Genomic DNA, 24914 nt, shown 5'->3' on the forward strand with positions numbered 1-24914 from the left:
CCGTACGACTAACAAGCTGTCAACAATTCAAAATAGCGGCCGAGAAAAGCGCGCGAAAAATCCGTGAAAAACAACGCAATTTCGGCCATTTTTTTGTTAAAAAAAGTTACATTTATTTTATGCAAGTATTGATTCAAAAGATGAAAATTATTTTACTTAGGTCAATCTGTGTTGTGTGTGGCTATTTTAATGTAAATTGATTGTATTTAAAAAAATATGGAAAAATATGAAACATAGTATCGAAAGGACAGCTTTGGAAATTCTTAAAACGAAAAAGCCAGTATCAACTAAAGAACAAAAATTGAACTTATCAATATAGCGAAAAATAGAAGTATTAGTAAATATTATGTCTTTTGCTACCCGTATATTCAGTTACAAAATAACTTTATGTATCGCAAAAAATATATCTTTTTATTTATGACAAATTCACCATCAAAATATAATATATTTTTAAGAGCGCTCCAAACAAAAATGATTTGATATGTTGGGTTATACATCACAATGGTTTCGAAAAAGGAATGCTATTATATCTTTAAATAAACTGCTTATCTTCTTCATTAAAATAACTTTTCAATATAGGTAGGTAACTATTATAAAATATTAAAATTATTTAAAAAGTTAAAATACTCTTTAGCATAAATAACGTAATCAGAAGAGGTAGTGTTTCGGAAGAATAATTAGAATTAATTAAATATACAGTTTCAGAAAAGATTATACATTAAAATATACAGAGCCGAGAGTAAGACAACAGCATGTAATATATATCTATTTATTTACATTTATAGATAATTCCTCTCATGTTGACCTTTCTTTTATACTTACAATATTTTTTATTATTTAAAACTCCCCTAAAACACCAGGATATGCCTCGATTGATTTAAAATCGCAAAAATAAATGTAACATTACGACTAAAAGCTTCAGCGTAACATTTATTTTTAAATGAACATTAAAATGCATAGCAAAAATAAATGAAGTAAGCATCTCAAGAGGTTTCATCCCTATTCACACATGAATATTTTAAAATTGCATTCAAAACACGACAGTAAAAAATATAGTTATTTTTAACTTTTTTTAATTAACTACAATGAATATATATTTTTCCAATGTTTTCTACGGCTTTGAGCCATTTTCTTATCTGACTCATACAATTTCAGCAAAAGATTGATTTTCAAACGCTTAATTTTGGATTTTTCCAAAAATGAAATATATCCAATTAAAAATAAAGTAAAAAAAAAATACAAAATTTATTACATGCGGTACTGACCGTGTCAATTTACTGCCAATAAAATTGTTCATCCAATAAATCCGAATTACATGGTTAAGCTGTATATGGCAAGTCACATGACTAAATATTATTATTTGTCTGTTAAGTGAAGTACCTAACGTTAAGGATAGTGAATTCTCTCTGAGTATCTTTTTATTCTAATTGCAATTTCTTTTTTTTTGTTGCAAAATTGTCAGTTCTATTGGTGCAGACTACAAACAATTTTGCTTGCGTGTGTTAACTGCAGTGAACCGTCGAAAGTATGTCCATTTATAAGGTTATTGCACTTTATTCGTGAGTTTAGTCAATCCCGAAACCAGTTTATACAGATTCATCGCATAAAAAATATTTTTAGAATTTACCTATGGTAAGTAGGTATATCAGATGTTGAAATAAATAATTACTTTTTGAAAGTAATGATAAAAAAAAATACCAAGAGGCCGATAAATAGCTTACTAGTCCCTAAACATAGACTTTTTAAGGAATTATAATAATATTCAAGTTAAAAAGTTATATTCAAATAAGGGCTATTAAACATCAGAAACAAGGAAGCTATGTGTAACATTGGATTCCTCCTTTTAATTTAGTTTTACCACAATATGCCTCAAAAATTCGCCACGTCATACCATAACAGATATTCACCGATATATTTTTTTTATATTGACCTATACATAAAGGATATTAATTTACTATGGTAGGTACTAGTTAGCAAATATCAACCCCTTAATATTTATATAGGCGGACTTATATACGTATATTTAATAAGATGATATTGCGAAAAATCCAAAACTGAGCGAGACCTTAAGTTAAGTGAAACCGAATCTGCTGTGTCCTTTTGAAGAAATTGGTTGCACCGACACTTTACGACAGAATTGCATATCGACGTGAATCCAAAGTAGGCTTACGAATTATACAAGTCTTTAGGGATGTGCTGAGTCCACTTTTATCGATAATATATTAGGGAATTTATGCTATAGTAAAAAATATACATATTTAGCGATAAATACTTTTATGACATACTGACTGAAATTCTAACATCGATAGTCCATGTAAGTCATATTCGACTCTAGCTACGGAACTATCCCACCTCTCGTTCCCACCGCTGCAACTTCTATGTATCCAGGATCTACAGCTTGACCGCTAATAAAACCCAACCAGTAAAGTTCAAGATTGTCCCGGGGGAAAGTTAAGCATTGGACCCGCAAAGAAATTAATCAGAAGTTCAGAATTCGACTCTAACTAGGTATAGACTGGGAAGTTGTAGATAAGTTTCAGCATCAAAATGCTATCCATTCAACCATTTTGATTATAGGACCATTTTGGTATAAAGAAAAGTTTTTAATCGCACGGGATCTGGGAACACAATAATGGAACCTTAATTAGTTTAAAAATACGTCAGATTGTAATAATTTCCATAAAACTGATTGATCTTTATTTTCAAGCCCTAGATAATTTCTATGAAAAAAAACGTATTTTAACTGGATGTTTGCAAACTCAGCACATCACTATTCAAAACCTGTATCTTTGCGTGACCAGTTTTAAACTCGGCTTACATAAACAAAGTATCGATGCCACAAATTTACAGGCAACGATTACGTAACTACAATCTATTTATTAGAATACTACAGAGTTACTCGTAATTTATTGTTGGCATTTCTAAAATCGATTTCCGAAGCTCTGTTACTTTGATCGAGAAAATAATCGTTGAAAATTGAATCGATTTTGATGATTGATACCTCCAGCAACTAACATATAAACATCAAATCTAACACCTAATACAACAAGCTACTTTACATCTATAAAATATTCTACATTCCACTATAAAACTTTTACAAATGTATACAATATTTTTTGGATTCGGGTGACTTTTTTGATAACATCGAATGACCTACAAATATGGGATGTAAGCATTATAACATGTAGTAACAACAAGCATTCTGATTTCTAATTTATTTTTATTATTATCATCTCAACAAAAATGTTCTATGCTACAACAACACTAATTGTAACTTTGCTGTATAAATAATCTTTTGACTAACAGTTTCACAAAGTTACAGTTAATGCGTGATTTTTTTCTTTTTCTGATTCAATATTCGTTTTATTTTCGCGATAACGTGAACGTGTTACTGAAAAATTGTTTTTTGATTCGTAAATCACCTTTTTCTCACCTAAAATTGACCAGCCATGTACACACTCCTTACGTTAATTTTAACAATCAATTTAGAATGTATCCCTTACACATTATAAGCACAATAACTTCCGAAATAATAGTAAAAATGTATTTTTGACACACGTTTTTATGTATTTGCAAAATTTGATGAATTTTTCTCTATCACCACTTTTAATATAAGAATTTGGCAGTTTGATACTATAACTCTCAGATTTATTATTAAAAATGTATGATAAAATCTCATTTTACTCATAAAATAAAATATATTGAGCAACATCAATATATTATGTAAATAAATGAAACGATAAAAAATATTCGCTGATAACATACAAATGAAAACACTACACGTTTTGTGCGATGCGAACTCGACATTTTCTCGTATAATATTTTCTAGAATTTAACAATATCTCATTACTTCTAACAATTTTTTTCTTATTAAAAATTCTTAACATTGATCATTCAACTTTAAAAAACGTCAATATTACAGTTTTAAGACGGTTAGTACGAAAACGCTTCAAAATGGAATCGAATGTCGAAAATATCGACTTGCGACCAACACTAATTAATTTTATAGATTTTGAACAGTATTTGTTAATAAAAAAAATAGATTTAACATAAAAAAAGAAAATAATAGTTGTCTTTTTGTTCATTTTTTATCACTTATTTGGTGTTTTGTCGCTCTAAATCCATTTTTTAGCATTATAGAAATAGTTCACAGACAGAAATAAAGTATTTGTATTTTGGAGATCAGAAAACCGGTATTTTTGTCAAATTCTAAATGAATTTAATCTTATAGTTAATTTGAAAGTGCGCAATCTAAAGAATAAAAAATACCTACTGAAGAAATTATATTCATAAATAATGAGGGACAAAATTAAGTAAAGTTAAAAAATGTATAAAAAAATGAAAGTAGGTAGGTAATGTAACTAAAAATTTTATAAAAGAAATGTGCGCATAGATGGAATGTGAAGGACAAAAGATGGTAATTTTTTAATCCACTTAAATTTTTTTCCCTTTTTCAGTGTTTTAAAAATAAATTAGGACTTCAGGTTAAAAGTCAGTGTCTTTTTCCAATAATTTGTTTATTAAAATACTTACATTAAGTGGATTAAAAATTGTCCAAAAGTAGACTCAGAGTGGAGATTCTCTTTTTTTCCTTGCCATTTCGATTTTTTCTTTTAACCGCTCAGTCTTATGACGTTTTGTATTAACTTTTTTTTGTTAATTTCTCTTTTTTATAACAATAAATTACTCTGGCTTCAGGCGGTGCCATTGCACGATGGTCTGCCGTGGCTTGGTTATCATGTCCTGCCAGTGCTTCGTCTCGGTGGCGCCGGAGCCGTTTTTGCCTGAAAATAGAAAAAAAGGTGTTCCCGAATCATCGAAGAGCATACATTCAAAAAGTGTTCTTGAATCAGATAAGCGTCTGGGAGCATACTTTTAAAAAGTGTTCCCGAATCACCAAAGCCTCTGGGAGGATACATTAAAAAGTGTTCCCGAATGAGCAAAGTGCTGGGAACATTCGTCTTCACAGTTCTAAACCGAGCAAAGAGATTAAAAATGTAATTAATTTAATTTAATTAATCATGAACCAAATAAAATATTTTTAATGTTTTCATCACAATGCGTATTTCATATCTGCTTCAATTTGATTTGGCACATTAACACCCGCAAATGGAACGCACAGCGTTGAATAGAGCTCTGTGATTGGTTCTTGTGTCACCCTGTGCGTCCACGCGCACTGTGAGGCATCATAGTAATGTTTGTGAATACGGGCGTAAATTCATGTTTTGTGTACTTTTTGGAAGGAAAGTGAATTTTTTTGTAACTTCTCTATTTTAGTTGAAACGGAACGCGAAAGTTTAAAATCTTAGAAAAAATCTCCACCGACTCACCAGCTAGGAGTATCCGGCCGATCAGCTCGTTCCTGCCAATATTGTCGAAGTCCATGACCTGGACGTCCAGGGAACACTCCCTGATCTTCTCCCAGGGTACGTTGAAGGAGAAGGAGTCGTTGAACACCGGGTTCAGGGTACACTTGAAGATGGCCGTCTTGCGCTTCTCAATGCGTTTGTCGCCGAACTGTAGCCACACTTTTACGTAGGGATCTGGAAACAATTAGAAAAACCTTGAAAACCGTATCTATACTAATATTATAAATGCGAAAGTAACTCTGTCTGTCGGTCTGTATGTCTGTCTGTCTTGCTTTCACGCCTAAACTACTGAAACGATTGTGATGAAATTTGACGTAGAGATAGTTTAAGTCCCGGGAAAAGACAGGATAGTTTTTATCCCGGTTTTTGAAACAGGGACGCGCGCGACAAAGTTTTTCTGTGGCAGACAAAATTCCACACGGGCGAAGCCGCGGGCGGAAAGCTAGTTATAAATAACTTGAAAAAATCCTACTGCCTAAGGCTGGAATCAAATCCACAACCTTTCGACTGCGCCTGCTCTTCCATCTGAGCTACTTAGACACTGGATCAACCAGTTGAAATTTTCAAGTGTTAGGTACGGCCACGTTTAGAACCATGGTCTAAGACCCGAAGATATTGGCTACCTTCCAGGTCCATCATCAAAATAAGATTCAAAAGAGACGAAACGTATCTTTATAAAATAAAATTGATTGCTCAAGTAACATAATATCATACTACAGTACAATATTCATAACGCCTTTTAAAATTTTCACAGCAAAGTTGCACGCGCGAGACTAAAGGCAACATTTCCATTAGGAAGTGATTCTTCAAAAGTGAAGTTCGGTCGACAGCCAATCGAAAGTTTTGGAATCGATTTTAAACTTTTTTAAAGTTTGATGGTTTGGGTTATGCTACCGGGAATGTTATGAATGAAGGGTGGAGCAGGTAGTTTGGAAATTGTAGGTAGATATAAATATTTTCAGAATTTTCTTCAGGTAGTTTCCTACCCCAAAATGTAAGACACTAAATCCTTGGATCACAAAACGAACGATGAGTAGATCTTACTAACATACTTGCTGTAAAGTGACCTTAATTCAAGTAGGAAAATCTGTAGAGGCTAAATTGCATGAAAGGAGAGTTTTCTATTTATTTAACCAAATGTTTTCGACAGTCACAAAAGTTATGTACTAAAATGAAATAAAAATAAAATGGTATTAAGTGACACAACACAACAATAAGAAAAACAAAACTAAGTAGGTAGGTACCTGAAACCTAAAACTAATATACGTGTCACCGAAACGGTATCCACTAATCACAATGAATTTTAAACATATTTTAATGTCGTTTTAAGGATAATATATTACACAATATTATTATTCTGTGGTATACAATAATATGATTTTATTCAGCGTTACTGCCGCATATTCATAGTTTAAAATGTAAAACCTAACTTAAGCTTTAAGTTTTAAGTTAGAGCACTTTATGACCGATTTACAGGCTGTCTTATCATCAAAATAAGTATTTAATAATCCTGTTTAAAGTTAAATAAAACTACTTAAATCTGTCGATAAGAGTTTTGAAAGTTCAAACTCAAGTAAAATACAAAGTCAGCGTTTCACTCGCTGAAATTACTCCAAAGATGATTTCAAATGGGTATCCTTACCAGGGCCCTATCAGGGACCTTAGGTAATGCAATCGGGGCCCCTTTTCACCCGTTAGAAGATTAAAAGGGGCACTTCAAAAATATAAAACTCACAAGACGCAATTTACGGGTCATGCGTTTCAAAACAATGCCACTAATAAGTACCTACTCGATACTAGTAGATGATGCTGTAAGCCTATAGGTATTTCATCATCGGACAAAAAATATAATATCTGTTATCTTTAGTGATAATATTAGTTTAAAAGTATATTCAGTTTGGCAAGAAAATGATGCCATAATATGGCATTAAGTTCCTTGTTTGAAATGTGCCAGTAAGTTTTCAATAAACCAATCAAATGTTCACTGAATGAAACATTTTTAATTTCTTTGGTGTAAAATCGAGCCCTATCTATTGTGGGGCCCCTAACTAATGTGGGGCCCCTAGCTTGCCCTAAATCCGACCCTGAATTTCTCGTTTTTAGACCGTTAGCATGGATGGCAGTAATATTTCAGGAGGGTTCTGCAAAAGGAGACTCATTTTTAATTGGGCTTCACCCCTGATTTATGAAGGTTGGGTAAGGAATGGACTGGAATGGAGGAAATATGATCGCATTTTATAATTGCGGTTGAGAACTTAAAGTACACCATAAATAATCTAAATATATTATGTAACTCAAAGGTGACCGATTGACTGACTGACATCTATCAACGCACAGCCCAAACCACTGGACGGATCGAGCTGAAATTTGGCATTAAGGAAATTGTTTGACGTAGGCATCCACTAAGAGAGGATTTTACGAAACTCCACCCTTAAGGGGATAAAACATAATCAATAAAAAAATTAATTTGTATTTAATTTTGAATGAAATTGTTTGGATCAGAAAGTTCAATTAATAAAGAAGGTCGATATTTTTCCATGTAACTTCTCCTCATCTCCCAAGGTCGAGACCTGACCCTTACGAGGTTATTTACAAAGGTCAAAATTATTGAACGTCTACTGATCAGTTAATTATAGCATTCTTGTTAAAGGCATTCAAGGATTCAGGGATTCCGAGAAGTAGTATTTAAATTGCTAATCTAAGTATCTAGATACTAATATTATAAAAAGGTTAAGTTTGTGTGTAAGGGGTAATCTCGGGATCTACTGAACCGATTTTAAAAATTCTTTTACCAATAGTAAGTCTCATTATTGCTGAAAGTCATAGGTACTGAAAAATTCCACGCCGTCGAAGCCGCGGGCGGAAAGCTAGTACTAACTAATATTATAAAGCTGAAAGTTTGTTTGCTTGAACGCGTTAATCTCAAGAACTACTAGTCCGATTTGAAAAAATGTTTTTGTGTTGGATAGCCCATTTATCGAGAAAGACTAGGCTTTGTTATAACATCACCCCAGAGTCAATAGGGGCGGAGCAGTAAAGAGAAATGTTGCAAAAACGGGAAATATTATTCCAAGTATTTTCACGCGTACGAAGTCGCGAGCACAGCTAGTATATCTAAATAATTTTAATGATTGTTGGTTGAATGGCTCAATTCTGAGAAGAGTGAAATTGGGAATGAAGTAGTAGTAATGAGGAGAGAATTGTATAATGACTCAATAAGGTAATGAAAAGTCGTAGGTAATTTATGTTTTAGATAACGTTATTACGAGTGCTTTAGAATAGTATAAAATTAAGTTTTTTTTTTGCTACACGAGAAAAACTCAGTGATATAAAAACTGCCAACTCATTAGATTTACCGTTATGTCCTTAGTCAATAGGTTTAAATTCAACCTCTATTTAGAAGTAAAATATTTACAACTCCAGTGAACTCCGTCCATTTGGTTAAATGTTCTATTGTAGAAAAAAAACTGACTTATCAGGTTTCTCGTTGATGTTCTTTGGTTTAGTTTCAACCTTAATTTGAAGTAAAAACTGAAAATTGGCAAGATTTACCGAGATGCCCTTATCATCACGATCATCATCATCATCTCAGCCATAGGACGTCCACTGCTGAACATAGGCCTGCGTCCAGCGCCTTCCTGCTATCTTTATGATGTCGTCGGTCTTTATGATGGCCATAAACAGTTGGTTAATTTTGGACTTCTGTTTCTCACCAGATTCCCCGTTAATGTCCTTGGCCTTCAGGTTCCTGGCCTTCAGCAGGGTCAGCGTCAGCACACTGTTGCTGGGATGGTAGCAGAGCGAGGTCAGCAGCTCGCCGCACTTGTCCTTCGCTGGGGGCTTCAACAACCAAAGTCCCGGGACATCCCGGGACTTCGACATTACCTGACACGAGGCAGCCTATGACCAAAGTCCCGGGACGTTCCGGGACTTTGAAATTCCGGGACATGAGACAGCCTACGACCAAATTCCCAGGATGTCCCGGGACTTCGACATTCCGGGATACGAAGCAGCCTACGACCAAAGTCCCGGGACATCCTGGGACTTCGACATTCCGGGATACAAGAGCCTACGACCAAAAGTCCCGGGATTTCGAGGCTTCAAAGAATAAAATTAGAATCTAGTTCTAATATGTAGTAGTAAACCTACTACTACCTACATAAAAGTACTGCCAACTCACCAGACTTCCCGTTAATGTCCTTGGCCTTCAGGTTCCTAGCCTTCAGCAGGGTCAGCGTCAGCACACTGTTGCTGGGATGGTAGCAGAGCGAGGTCAGCAGCTCGCCGCACTTGTCCTTCGCTGGGGGCTTCAGGGCCTTCCAGAAGGACGGCTTCTCGCTTAGGTCCACCTGGAAGGAGAGAGAAGAAGGTGTCAGGCTGTGGAGATGGTAGAACAACGATTAGGTACTATATTCTCTCTAATCTCTCTCAATATGGAATTTCATTTACATCCGTCAAGTGGTCTAAACTTGAAAAGGTAATAGCACAAAATATAACAGAAGGTAAACTCATGTATGTACTTCGCTTCGCGAGCCTGCGCTCGGCCGTCGCGTTAGGGTTGTCTTGTCATGTGTTGCGTTTATTTCGTTATGATAGAAAAATGTAACTCTTAATACTATGGAAGAAAGACAATAACAGATATCCACATTATCCACGTTTAATTATGTATTTATTTTTAGTACGTTATTATTATATAGTATAGTTTGCAAACAAATACACGAGAAGGAAGTATTATCACGTAGTATGTAATGTAATTGGGTGGTTGACACTATTATCCAATAATTCCTAAAACTTCTTTAAAACACTTCGATATTCCTAATAATTTCTAGGCTCGTAACTCCCAGAAACTAATTTAGCACAACTGACAGCTAAAAACTAAAAGTAAAATTAAAAGCAACTAGGTGTCTCAACAATGAGAAGGAAGTGTAATTAAAGAGTCTAAATTAGAGCCTGCGCGGAACAAAATGGCAGAGTAGCAGGCGAAAACTTTTGCTAAGTAATTTTATGTAGGCGCTCCCACTGAGTGTTTCTAACGAAAGTGGAGTGAGAAATCTCACGGAATTATAAGTTTTATCTGAATTTCTATATTATGTCCTGGGTTTGATGCCCAAATTAATCAGAGAGATAAGTTTTAATTTGAGAATGATGTCAAGTAAGTATGTACCCACTAACTTATAACACCTACCTTATTTTACAAGAATGGTGTCAAGTACCTACCTCTTACCCTGTAAACTTATATAATTACGCGCCAGCGATAAGGATGGGTAGCTTGGGGTCATTGGACAAAATTCTACGTGCTCACAGACCGGGCTTTAGTTATTCTCTTTTACATAGGTACAGCAGGGATTTGAATAATTTAAATATCAAAAACCATAGAAAACATGTCAGTTACAGTCATCTAGATTGTCTACAGGCCGTACTATAAAATTTATAATATTTTAAGGACTCCTTAATAATTAATCTACTTACCAACTTATTATATGTTAAAGAGTTTTTTGGATGAATGGACGGAAGCTTGAGCAAAATACTGAATAGATTTTGATGAAACAGTAACATTTTTATAGATCGAAATAAAAAGGCCTTTAAGTAGATGGGCGAACACACAGGCAAAGTATCTAACGCCCGTATTCACAAACATTACTATGAGGTCTCACAGTGAGCATGGACGCACAGGATGACACACGAACCAATCACAGAGCTCTATTCAATGCTGTGCGTTCTATTTACTGCTTTACTTAAGCAAGCATCGTTTGTGAATACGGGCGTAAGTATACTAGGACTGCTGCTTAAAAATAAGTTTTGTATCATAGTTTTTCTGAGAGCATACTGCCCACAGTTTTAATGTAAACGACAGTAAAAAATGGGTTTGTTAAATTAATTTAAAAACATCTCATTCTTCACGTTGCTTGTTGGCGAAGAGTTTGCAATTTGATGCTACTTCATTTGTAAAACAGAGTGGTCGTTAGGAAGTTTGCTTAGGGTTGAACCACAGTTAAGTATTTTAACTGATATTTAAATTAAAAAGATTGATTAAATGCCATAGTCCTTTGGCTAAATTAAATATTGCAGCAAAATGTATAACTACCTCAATTTTAATACCAAAATGTAAATAATGTGGTAATGCAATAAACGATCGAGTATTGAAATGAATGTAAATTCTGTTCGAAAAGAAAAAATATCAAGTTACATTTTTATTATCAGATAGTTCAAACTTGCACTCCAGCAAGAGTGTGGTTGTGATCCTTAGTCGATGAAGCACATGATGTCGTGCCCTGCATTACCAAAAACATTTTTGGAAAAAATATTTTCGGGAAATTGCAATTTATGAGTGGTATTTTTGTACAATTGCAAAAATTTCAAAACTACAAAGCAGTTTCATTATTCTGTGGATATGAATTTTCCAAAAAAGAAGTGAAGAAGTTCCGAGGTTACATAAAAAACAGAAACTGTTTTATTCTTTCATTATGTTGGTCAGAGAGCAGAAATAACAGGAGTGGAACTGACAGGCAATCCCCTCTAGCAATGTAAGTAGACCAGTGGTCCACTCAGTTTATAAAAACTAGTTGCAGCGCCACCAATGACATATTCCAAATGTCACTATTGAAGAGTAACGTGCTGCGATAAAAATGGTGAATTGCAGTGTTTTTAATTGTAAGAAGAGATCTGAAACATCAAATCTTGAAAAGGACAACATTACATTCCATCGGTAAATATTATTTTATTTATTTCACATTAATTAATACACTAAATTTGCAAAAAACTAAATTTCTAGAAGTGTTGCCACTGGAATGACTGGAAAGCAAAAATTCCTAATTGTGTAATATTTTAAGGATAGTGTACTTATAACAATATAATCGAAATTCTATGCAAACAATTTGATACTGCCAATAGGTGTTCTCTTTTATGATATTTGTTAGTATTAATACATTATTAATAATCACTGATAAATGTAAATTCATTTATTACTTTTACCTCGACTGTCGGGAATTATTCATAATAACCGGCGATTATTAATAATTTTCAATTTATCACATTTACCCTGACATAATAAACGTGTTAAGTAAGTTCCCGCTATTTTACAGATTTCCAAAAGATCCAACTACTCGCAATATCTGGATCTTATTATATACTATAATAATAAATAATATTTGTATTTTTCACCATTTTTCTCTATCTGTTCAAGTCATGTGTATAATGTAAGTACTTATTATAATAAAAATGTGTAGGAATATTTTTGTTAACCTTCGAAACAAGGCTTTTAATAGTTTCTTGCTCTGTAAATAAAAATTGAAATTAAGTTTTTCAGTTTTTCTCACTTTCCTTTTTTGCCAGTCTGGAAAATTTATTTATTTATTTATCTAATGAGGCATACCAACAACATTACATACAAAGTAATTATATGAAAATCTTACTTAAAGAAGTTTAGTGTGTATGAATGCCAATAACAGCTTTGGCCAATATATTAATTAATTAATGTAAATAAATCCTATATCCAAACGTTTGTAATAATACAATTAATTATGTTCGTGGAATTTGCCTGTTTCATTATTTTACATATTATGGTCAGTCAAAAGTGTGTACATTTTTATTTCAATACGCTGGCCACCCAGCGGAAATTTTAGTGTGGTACAGCACAATATGAAATATCGATATCGACATCGACTTGGTGATTGTATTGTTAGAAAGATTTACTTCTCTCCTGTAAATAATTTTACGTATAAACCGAACAAAAGAAAATTAAAACAGAGTTCCGTACCATCTTTGAAAGTTGAATTTCGACATTGAACTAACCTTCTATGTACCTTCACATACGCTAAAGTAATAAAGAATATTGAAAGAGCATGAATGCTCAAAATGCCACCTCCTGTTCATCCTCTAAGGCCCGGTTTACACTAAGGCGGAGTGGAGCAGAGAAGTTTTTTGAATCCAATCAGATTCCCTTATTTGCACATCTTCACTCCCCTCCGCTTCGATGGAAATGAATCAAGAGGAGAAGAATCAGGTGCACTTGATTTTCTATAGAATTTGACGCTGCCTTGCGGTGCGGAGAAGAGCGGAGCGGTGTGGAGTTGTGCGGAGCAGTGCGGTATTTCATAGATAGCAATAGACTGACAGCTAACAGCTACGCACAGCTCACGCATCTCCTCTCGTCTCAGCACCGCTGCGCTCTTCTCCGCTCCGCTTTGGTGGAAATAGCCTGCCAGCTTCGTCGTACATCTCTCGTCTCCGTACCGCTCTGCTTTGGTGGAAACCGGGCCTAAGGCTGATAGTCGATCCCCTTTGCCAAGGGAGTGTGGCCGTGGGTCATGTTTGGTATATAAGAATATTAGGTACCTATTTCATGGGTAGTGTAGGGTAATGGTGGTAGGGTTAATACTGGGACGTGTAAAAGTGCTTTTTAAGAGCCTATATAAATGACTTTTTAGTTTTTTTCATATAACTCTTAACTTCCACAATTCGTATTCGTGCTAGGGAAGAAATGCCAAACTTTTGCGTATTTTTCTTTAAATAGAGATCCGAAATGTTGAATCTCCCATAGGATAATAAATTAATTCATATCATTTTTTTAAACGAGCCATAGACTATGAACCATAGAGCAATGATTCTCATCGACAAAAATATCGATAGTGTCTCAGCGCCATCAGCTGTTACACAAATGTCATTACCTCGTCCCCCTCAGGAAATGGCGAAATTTTTTTGTATGGAAATAAACGCGCGCTGCTACTCCTGTTATTTCTGCTCTCTGATGTTGGTTAATAAAATATTACCTGACATAAAGGCAGGAACACTTCTCCGATGGAGTCGTCCCTCGAAAATCGGTCGTAATCAAACACATGGAGGTGCAGCACCTGTAAAATACGAGTTTAATTAATCGACATGAAAATAAAGTTTTTCATTTTTAAGGTAAGGTTTTTCGAAAACCTAGAGAAATAACCTTTAGAATTAATTGATTTTTAAGGTAAGGTTTCTCCCAAAGATATCAGCTGCTAGTGATTCGAAATTTGAGGAACGTTAGTTTTTAGTTCGATCCCCGCCGACCGTCTTTACTGGACTAATAAAAAAACAGCTTAGGATCCAGTTCAACTAGGTACAAGTTTGTCAACATGTTTTTTGGAAACACTTCTACCACAAAAAAACCTTACCTGCAAAAAATAGGATATTGCTGCTGCTGAATCCAGTAATGCAGGACCTCGTGGAAAAACCAAACCCAAAACTGGATTACCGTGGGAAAAGGCTCTAACAGTTGGCTGTCATCTAATAAAATTTTGGTACTTATAAGCGTTTACTGAACATACCCGACTCTGCAGCTTCTGAATAGGGAACCCCTCGAAGTAGAAGGTCTCATTCCACCTGGGGTTCAGCGTTCGCCTCTTGATCTTGGTCTCCAGACGATGCTTTTTGTCGGGGAGCAGCGTCACCCTGACGTAAGGATCTGAGGTCCCGCTCAAGTCTTTGGCTGGGAGCTCCTTGCCCTGGAATAATGGACTGGTTAACCTTCATAGCTCACAACGTACGACGCGATACGATAGTGCACCCAACCAGGATGAAGTCTGCGAACGCTATAAATTACTGTATCGAATTGAAAAAGAGGCTGACAAAGGTGACCGAGTTTCTTCCGCCACTTCTTCTCAGCATCAACTCATATTATGCTGTCTTGAAGCTGTGGTAGGGCAAGCTATATTTGGGACGAGTATAAGTGCCCTGAAAAGCCACTACGATTGTGCAGACCGAGCCAGAAGGCCTAGGATGCGCGCCGCGATAATCTTTTATCGCGCCATTTTATCGATTTTCCGCGATGAGCCCATAACTTATCGTCTAAAATCTTCTAAAAAATTTTATCACGACGGGTATCCTATCCCATTCAAACCAGCATACTAGGTGGTAATTTTAAGGAAAAGCACGCTCTGGGATGTAAGTCGACCACAATATGCATCCTGAGCCTGGTATAAGATAAAGTACCTACCTAGGTTATTGTTTGAACTTTCTATCTGACAAAACACGTTGTAAACATTCATTATGTTAATAAGGTTCAAATTATGGTAGCAATATGGGAGAGAACATTCAAAATTAATGGTTTTTATTTTAAAAATATTTGCTTTGTCTATTCACATGAGAAGTGTGCATTTCAATATTTATTCTGAATATTAGTATCTACATCGTGACTTTATGTTATTATTCTACATTAACATAATCCATTGTTTAGTTAAGTTTCCTGAGACCACAAATACATGCTTTTTGTACGAGCCATGTACCAAGTATATTATTTTTAAAAACTTGCCATATTTTCAGGAAAGGTTGGATGGGCAATGGAGTAGACGGAAAAGCAGAAAAATATTTCTAAAAATTAAAGTTTTCTAATACATTCTTAAAAGTACTCTATAAGGTTTAATTCACGAGGTCTTAATAGGTAGTTCCATTAAATTAACATAAATTATGATTTAAAAATTTAATTTATACTTGTAAAGCAATATTTCGAATCAAACAGTTACTTTCAATATTGTTTAACATGCTGAAACGTCTAAAATGAAATTGTTTTGGTGCGCATTCCCAGAAATGTAATAATATAGTTACTTGGCAAACTGGTAATATACCTGTTAGAGAAGTAACTTTGACCTAATAAAGGGCCGACCTAGATAATTTTTCTCAACAATGTCATTGTAATACTCGTACGAAGTAATTTATACACAAAATAACCTGAGTATTATATTTCTCATTGTAAGACTACATTGTCTTCTAGGTGAATAAGCTTCTTTATTATTAGGTATTGTCTAAGAATTTAGGAGTTGCTTAAGGTCTAAAGTAAAAAACCTTAAAGCCTTATTCGCCCACTGTTTAGAGCTATATTAGAGTAATCTTTATCATCAGATCAGCCATGCTCCATATAAAAATATAGCATATAAAATGAAATTAAGTTTTTTTCTGGAGGTCTAGTCGAGGAGCAGGTACCTACCCTAGAAAGCATTTAACCGTAGGTACGTTCGTTTTAACCTTAGGCCTCCTTAAAGGTTTCCATAACAGCCAATCCAGCTCTACCCGCATCTAGACCTCTTTACTCGATGAATCGACGATCTGATGAGAGTCCCGCCCAGATACATCTGTATGCTGACAGCACGGGTCCAATCGTTGTGGAAATCTTGGATGGCGTTTATTAATGATTATAACGAGGCCCATAGTAGATAATAATTATTACTCTTAACAGACCACGACGTTTGTCCTTTCCACCTTCGGCCTGATCATCACTTTCCATCGTGAGGTGCAGGCCAAGAGTTTCCTTTTTCTGGATAAAAAAGTTGTTACAATTCACGTAGGCGAGTGAGCTTTAAATTTGTGGAGGCTCACTACTGTTCGTTTTCAAAAGTTTTGATAGGCATTACACTGTCTTTATGTGTACATGTACACACATAAGTAAAGCTCACTCGCGTTCGTGAGTTACCAGAACTTAACTTATTTATTCACTCACCTGAATGATTCTCAGTATCAAAGTGGTGTTCTGGAAGTCGTACTCCAAAGAGAAGTGGATCTGGCCGACGTTCTCCGATGGCTCCGAGTTGTCGATGTACATATCCACCAGGGAGATGGACCGGTTCTGGAGGAACGCCATCTGTCAGTTCAGAGTGCAACACTTTAAAGTGGTGTAGACACGTGGTCGTCCATGATACGTGGGGTGTTCGGGGAAATTTCCAGAATTTGTAATTTTTTGGGATATAATTTCCGGAAAGTGCATTTTTTTGGAATTAATTTCCGAAAATTGCAATTTTTGGGATAATTTTCGCAGAATTGCAACTTTTAGAAGAATTTTCGGAAATTTAAATATTTTGGAATAATTTTCAAAATTGCAGTTTTTTTAGTGACATTTTTGAAAAATTGCAATTTATCAAGTGTATTTATTGAAAAATTGCAATTATTGGAAAATGTGTTTGTAGAACTTCTACGTGTGATTAATTGTCAATTCCAATCAAAATGGAGCAAGAATATTCACTGCGGAAATTATTTTCTTTTAAAAGCAAGTCGTAACAGTTCTGAATCCAAGTTTAATTGTGCTCAATCATTTAACTAGATGCACGTTCCGGAAATTTACAATGCAAAGTAAGTAACAAGTTTCTTAAAGTTATAACTTCTGGAAATTTCCACGAGAAAAGTGTTCCGTGCAGAGTGAAGTAAACACGCAACTTTGAACCTTAACACAAACTGTTAAGAACGCATTCTGTGCATACTCGTTGCTTGTACGCAGTGATCCAAATTAAAATTTTATATAGAATTTTAAAACCTTGACCATTTGTGCCTAATGCCTCTGCTAACGTATTTTTAGATTAAATAACTACAAAATACGGTATACTTTAGGATGACCGACACAAATCACTGTGTATAAAAATATCTTTTAAAATACAGGATGTCCTCAGTAAGCCATGGATAACCAGACCCTTATAAAAACAATATTATACATAGTTTGTACATTTTAACATCCAAACTTTTTGGACACCCTGTTCAAAGTATAATAAATATAATACAGGTGTGTAACTTCAAAAAACAACCCTAATAAAAATCTTTCGAAGCTTCCTTTGACAAGGAAAGTATTTAAAAAGATACTACAAGCAGTGAAGTATAAAAATATTTTAGTGACGCTATGTATCATGCCGCTAAAGTATATAAATATACACTCACCAACACGAAGAATCGAGATACATCTATCTACATAATATACATACATACTTATATTATGTACTTAAACTTATTATATTTCAAAGGGAAAACTTACTAGGAATACAAAAAAATACAATAAACATAATTATACAGGGTGTTTGGCGCATCGTGTGCCAAAATGATTTGGCGGATAGAATGGGTCATTTCCTATATTTTCAGCCCCCATAACACGTTCCATACCAGGCGGCTACTTTGAAATTAATTTTTTTAGTAATTTCACCAAAATACCCAAATCGCATCATTTAATTTCGATTTAAAAAAAAAACTACTAAGCGCAGCCCTAAAGTAAATATTTTGTTTTGACGTGCATTAATGTAGGGTTGCATCAAATCTAAATTTATTGCCAAATATCATCTAGTTTTTTAAAAATTCAGCTTTGAAGTTTTCCGAAAAGTTAAAAATGGACTGAACATTTAAGTTTACAAGGGTATATTTTTTTTTAAAAGAGATAGCGATCTTCGGATTTTATCAAAACTTCTCTAGTCTATCCTCATTCAAACGGTATACTAATATTGTTTAAATAATAACAACAACTTCACAAATTCCTTAAATTAGTGCATTGACTCTACTCGGACTGATTTGCGAAATTTGTGTTTATAGCAATTTGTGAAGTTGTTGTTATTATTTAAACAAGATTAGTATACCGTTTGAATGAGGATAGACTAGAGAAGTTTTGGTAAAATCCGAAGATCGCTATCTCTTTTAAAAAAAAAAATATACCCATGTAAACTTAAATGTTCAGTCCGTTTTTAACTTTTCTGAAAACTTCAAAGCTGAATTTTAAAAAAACTAGATGATATTTGCCAGTAAATTTAAATTTGATGCAACCCTACATTAATGCACGTCAAAACAAAATATTTACTTTAGGGCTGCGCCTAGTAGTTTTTTTTTTAATCGAAATTAAATGATGCGATTTGGGTATTTTGGTGAAATTACTAAAAAAATTAATTTAAAAGTAGCCGCCTGGCATGGAACGTGTTATGGGGGCTGAAAATATAGGGAATGACCCATTCTATCCGCCAAATCATTTTGGCACACGATGCGCCAAACACCCTGTATAACGAAATAGAAGTTTTTTCAAAGTACAATATTAAAAAAGAAGATTCTACTGCTCAAATGCAACAACTTTTCATAAAAGTTCGAAGTTTAAATTAATATGAAAAAGCATATTCATACTTTATAAGCATTTAGTATGGGGACGTGTAATTTTTTTTATAATTTGATATTGCTCTTATTTTAGCAGTAGAATTAACCTTTTTCGTTTATTTAAGTATAAAAACACCCTGTATTAAAATGCTAACTTCGAAAGATTTTTGAAATAATAAAATATGTTTAAAGGAAAAATATATTATTTTTGAATATAATATTTATAAGAATCTAACTATTAATAAAATATGTACTTAAAAAGCTTAGGGTACAAACAAAGGCACATCAAAACTTACGAAACGAAATAGAGTTGACTTTAGATTGCAAAAAAGTCGACTTTTGTTCCGTCTTGATGTGCCGTTGGTACGTGATTTGCAAAAATAAACTTTATTCTGTCTAACTAAGGCACTAACCTAATAGGCACAAGATATTTACAAGGTTCTACAGGACTGGAAGATAAAATTGCATCAATTAAATTATAGCACCTAGCGGTGTGCATTAGTTTAAAAGTAGATAATAAAAAAATCAACGGATTTTATGGTTGAAAAACTTGATACAATTAAATTAACTTCAAGCAAGTTTCAAAACTTATTTAAAATGCAGTAAGTTGTTGTAATTTGTAAAAAATGTATAAAATTTTATTTCCCAGTCTGTATTTCAAGATAAAGGAGAACAAAAAATAAAATGATGCGATGGGGAGTGCTGTTTATAAATCTAGTTATTTTTAGTGATGTTCTAATATCTATTTCTATAATTTTATCGTGAAAAATCCGTGATTTAAATCATCGTGTTCGTTTCTAATTTATGTGAAATCAAAAATATCACTCCAGTTTAATGTGGCGATTGAGAAGCATTTGATTTTTTGTGCTATTTACAAAAATCTTCAAATGCTGATTTAAAATCTATTCAAAGCAAGCTCACTCGATATCCGTGGCGTTTTTAAACAAAAAACATATTAAAAACTCTTTTTTAAAAGCAAATTCTTAAAGCGTTTCGCTATTTTTTGAAATATTTCACTATTTCTTTCATATACAACCTCCTCTACCTACCATTTTTGATGGAGATAGCATGGAAAGAGAATCCATAGTTTAGAAAATGTCACCAAAACAAAAAAGAAACGGGAAAAAACTAAGAACACATTGAGTTTAAAAAAGGACAGTTCGAAAAAGATTCAACAAAAAAATTACGTAATTTTTTAACACTTTTTTAATTTTTTTTACACTTTTTTGTGCACAGTAGAGTAAAACACTGGCGGCGAAGACACTGAATCGTGAAGATACATAATGATTATGTTTGTATAATGATTATCGATGTTTGAAGATAATGTTGAATTTTCGTGATTTTCTAATTTGTTGAGTGAGACGGAGTTTATTGAGTTAGATGTTATAGTATTCTTTAAAACACGTAAAAAAGTCACTTTGGATGATTAAAAGTGGGTACGATTTAAGATTTATGTAGAGGTCGCTTATTTAAAGTAATGTAATGATTTTGTAAAAAAAAACCCTTAAATTAGTAAAAAGAAAGAAATAAAGGCTTTCTGTTTCTGCAGAAATGCGAGGAAGCCTCTGGTATAAGCGATAGGTCTTGCGTTTAACTCAATCAGTGTCTGAGGTAGGTATGGGAGCGGCATGAGAGGGGTGACATTGACATAATTATTATGACGTGACAGAGCATACAAATCTGCCCCCCTAGACAAAACGCACTTTTTGATCGAATCGAAAATCGAATCCGTCAAAACTCCATACAAAAAAGGGGCTTTTCGACCACTTTTCGACTGGTTTGCGATTATAATTTGCACTTTGTCTAGACCCACTGAAGCCTGAAGATTCGCTGACGTGTGACGTCTCAAAAACACCCTCCCGTGCCGCTCCCATACCTCAGGCGGTAACTGAGTTAAGCGTTATACCTGTGGTTATACCTATAGTTGAAAAAATAGGTTGATTCTTCTTCTTTTCGTGTCGACAACAAACCTACACAGTGTCAGCCCAAAACTCCGCCACGAGAGTGGCGTTGTCAGCAGCACTCATCAAATCCTCCTGAGTGCAGATGCTCGGGCACTCAGGGCACGACATCAGGTGCTTCATCGACTGGGTTGATAGGTTGATTGATTTGTCGTGTCCACGTACACGATATTATGATACTCGCATGACGAATGTTATATTTTATTGGAAAACACGTGGAAAGTAGCCACACATCGTATATTGAGTCCTTTGTCGGGTCGCTATTGATTTGTCACAGGGTTGACAAAAAAATGATCCCTTTAATATACTAGTTATTGGGCAATTTTTATCGCGGTTCGAGTAACATCGTGGTGTGAAACGCCTAAAGAGTAAAGTCTCATAATACCAACCCTATCTGTAATTTACACCGCTCACTTCATGGGCGATTTACACTGCGGTCCGACGAAGCATTCGTGGTTTGAAACACCTATAGAGTAAAGACCATAACCATTGCCAATCCTATCATTGTAACTATGATATCGTGCAGATCTTGGACAATTCAAACCGCTTCAAAGCAATCGTGTGAAATGACTGCGATTCGAAGCACGTCTTGTGGTGAGAAACGCCTAGAATAAAGACGAATGTGCCAAACCTATCATCGTGACTATACACCACACAGTTCTTGGGTAATTAACACCGCGGTCCGAACCACTCGTGGTGCGAAACGCTTAACGACTAAATACTCAGAATGTACCAACTCTACCATCGTAACTTTATACCGCACAGTTTTTGGGCAATTCACATCACGGTCCGGTCTTACGTGGTGCGGAATTCCTAAAGATTAAGAGAGCTCAATGTGCCAATCCTATCAGGGTAACTACACCGCACAGCTCTTGAGCGATTCACACCGCGGTCCCAAGCACTTGTGGTGCGAAACGCCTAAAGAATAATGAAAGTACCAAAGCTAACAGCGTGGCTCTACATCACAAAGTTCTTGTTCTTGTGCGATTCACACCGCGGTCCGAACCACTCGTGATGTGAAACGGCAAAAGATTAAAGACTCTACGTACCAGCCCTATCTTCGTAACTCTACGCCACACAGGTCTTGGGTAATTCACACCGCAGTACGAACCACTGGTGGTGTGAAACGCCTAAAATCTAAAGACTTAACGTACCAGCTCAATTAGTGTAACTACACTTCACAGTTTTTGGGCGATTCACATCGCAGTCCGAAACATTCGTGGTGTGAAACGTCTAAAGATTATAGACTACGTACCAATCTTATCATCTTAACTCTACAATGTACATCGCACAGTACTTGGGCAATTCACACTGCGGTCCGAAGCATTCGTGGTGTGAAACGCCAAAAGATTAAAGACTACGTACCAGCCCTATCTTCGTAACTCTACGCCATACCTATAAATAATTCAACGTCCATCAATAGGGGTCAAATACAGCCTTTTGGCTTTCAAATTGCTGTACTCTTTTTGTAACCCGAGAAACGGTTGGAATTTACTCAAAATGTATTTTTATTGTTGGAAAATATTTACGAATCTGCGGAATTCAGGCGTTAAAAGGGCTGTTCGTTTTGTTTTTGAACTGTAGATTGGGTTTAAATGAACTTTTAAATCATTTATTTTCTTACATAAACCATGAATGTATCCTACACTACTAATAATAAAGAGGATTTTTTATTTTTGTATGTTTATATTGAAAAGGCTCCGAAACCACTGGACCGATTTGAAAAATTCTTTCACCCCTAGAGTTCACATTATCCCTGTCGATTATAGGCTATAGAATGTATATGTGGGCAGGCCCTCCATAGGTGGACCGACGATCTGGTGAAGGTCACGGGAAGAACCTGGATACGGGCAGCGCAGGTCCGGTCGTTATGGAAATCCTTGGGGAAGGCCTTTGTCCAGCAGTGGACGTCATTTGACTGAAACCAACGATGCATAATAATATGCATAGTACATTCTAATTTAAGCCTACTTAGCCAAACATTTCTTTACCTCTGTTTAATTAAGCAAAGGCAAGGGTCACCCCGCTCGTTATGACCCTCAAAACAACGAGTATTTTACTCTAAATTAGAGGTACAGTCGCACACATTGTTGAAAACATTCTTAAGCTTCTACCAGAGTGCTTCCCATGAGTTTAAAATGACATTATCAATGTATGATAGATTATAAAGCGCCCCTAGCGGCTACTTTTAAGAACTAAAATCTTCATAGATTTTTGACGCACTCGCTAGCGAGCACACATAACGTAAACGCATCTTGCCCTTCAGGCGAGGAGAGCCCCACATAACTCATTGGCTCCCCCGGGCTGGTGAGTATGCAGTTACATGCATTTTCCAGTCGAAAAAAAAAAAAACCGGCCAAGTGCGAGTCGGGCTCGCGCACAAAGGGTTCCGTAGCAGCAAATATAATAAACTTATTATGTCAATTTAATCAACCTATCTCAAAAACTATAAGAGATACTTTGATCAAACCAAAAATCGTTGAAAGAGTTAATTAGCATGCATCACCTCTATTTTTTTTAGAATTTTATACCCCGTAGTTATAAAAATAGAGGGGGGGGGACATACTTTTTACGACTTTGAGAGCTGATATCTCAAAAACCGTTCACTTTAAGAAAAATGTTTTTTAGAAAACTTTATATCATTTTAAAAGACCTTTCCATTGATACCCCACACGGGTATGTACATCGAAAAAAAATTTTCATCCCTCAGTTACATGTATGGGGGGCCCCACCCCCAATTCTTTTTTTTACTATTTAGTTTCATAATTTTGTAGCGGTTCATACAACACATATTCCCATCAAATTTCATCACTGTAGTACTTATAGTTTCCGAGTAAATCGGCTGTGACAGACGGACAGACGGACAGACGGACAGACGGACAGACGGACAGACGGACAGACGGACAGACGGACAGACGGACAGACGGACATGACGAAACTATAAGGGTTCCGTTTTTGCCATTTTGGCTACGGAACCCTAAAAAAAATGGTAAGCATTGTTATCAAAACTTAACTGACATCAAAATCAGGTTACCTCAATTAGGGTGAATGTTTTAATCCCAATAAGAGAGGCAAGACACGATGAAAAGTAGCTTATATCCTTCCAATTGTATCTATATCTTAACTGAAATTCATCAAAATCGGTTCAGCAGTTTATAATAACCAAACAGTCATACCGTAATTAGGAAAGCTATAAAGGCCGAAATTAAAAGCAATAGAACTTTATCTTTATACACTCAGCGGCACGGAATTTGGCCCAAGCCTAAACACCCAGATATAAGGCCAAATAGGTGTTGTATACCTAAATTTCGTGTGACATGTTAACAGAACGCTTGTTTTTATAAATTTAAGAGGCTAGATTCATAAAAAAATGCGCCTGTTTAACTTTTTTGACTCTAGAAACGCATTTTGTTGTTGGAGCGTAAAGAGTACGGGTAAGTTTAAATTCGATATTAAATGTTTTAAGGGTTTGGCGTTTTGTTTTTTGTTTTGAAATTAATCTTAGGGTTATTCGCGTTTCCATAATTTGAGAATAATGCCCATTACTCCAGCTCAAGTTGATCAAATAGTGTTGCTTAGAAGTCAAGAGCGTATGCAGCGGGAGATGGCTGAAACTTTCAATTTATGGAGTACAAACTTAAGATACACGTTAAAAAGACATGACCAGACCGCCTTTTACACAAGAAGACCAAGAAGTGGCGAATTAAGGTGTATGCCAGCGCGCGATGACCCGATT

The 24914-nt window shown here is 35.1% G+C and overlaps 1 protein-coding gene across 1 annotated transcript; it reads right to left on the bottom strand.

Moving 5' to 3' along the window:
- Nucleotides 1-4540: 4540 nt before the first annotated feature.
- Syt7 (Synaptotagmin 7) lies at nt 4541-20343 on the bottom strand. Its single transcript, XM_028301965.1, has 7 exons — nt 20267-20343; nt 16831-16971; nt 14666-14842; nt 14138-14218; nt 9550-9718; nt 5331-5543; nt 4541-4784 (listed from the first exon to the last, which is right to left on the bottom strand). Exons 1-7 carry the CDS (start codon nt 20300-20302, stop codon nt 4684-4686), a joined length of 918 nt encoding a protein of 305 aa, XP_028157766.1. The 5' UTR covers nt 20303-20343; the 3' UTR covers nt 4541-4683.
- Between the last annotated feature and the right edge of the window lie 4571 nt (nt 20344-24914).

This window comes from Ostrinia furnacalis, unplaced genomic scaffold (genome assembly GCF_004193835.3).
Source record: "Ostrinia furnacalis isolate ACB-3 unplaced genomic scaffold, ASM419383v2 OfSCF1037, whole genome shotgun sequence".
Lineage (NCBI taxonomy): Eukaryota > Metazoa > Arthropoda > Insecta > Lepidoptera > Crambidae > Ostrinia > Ostrinia furnacalis.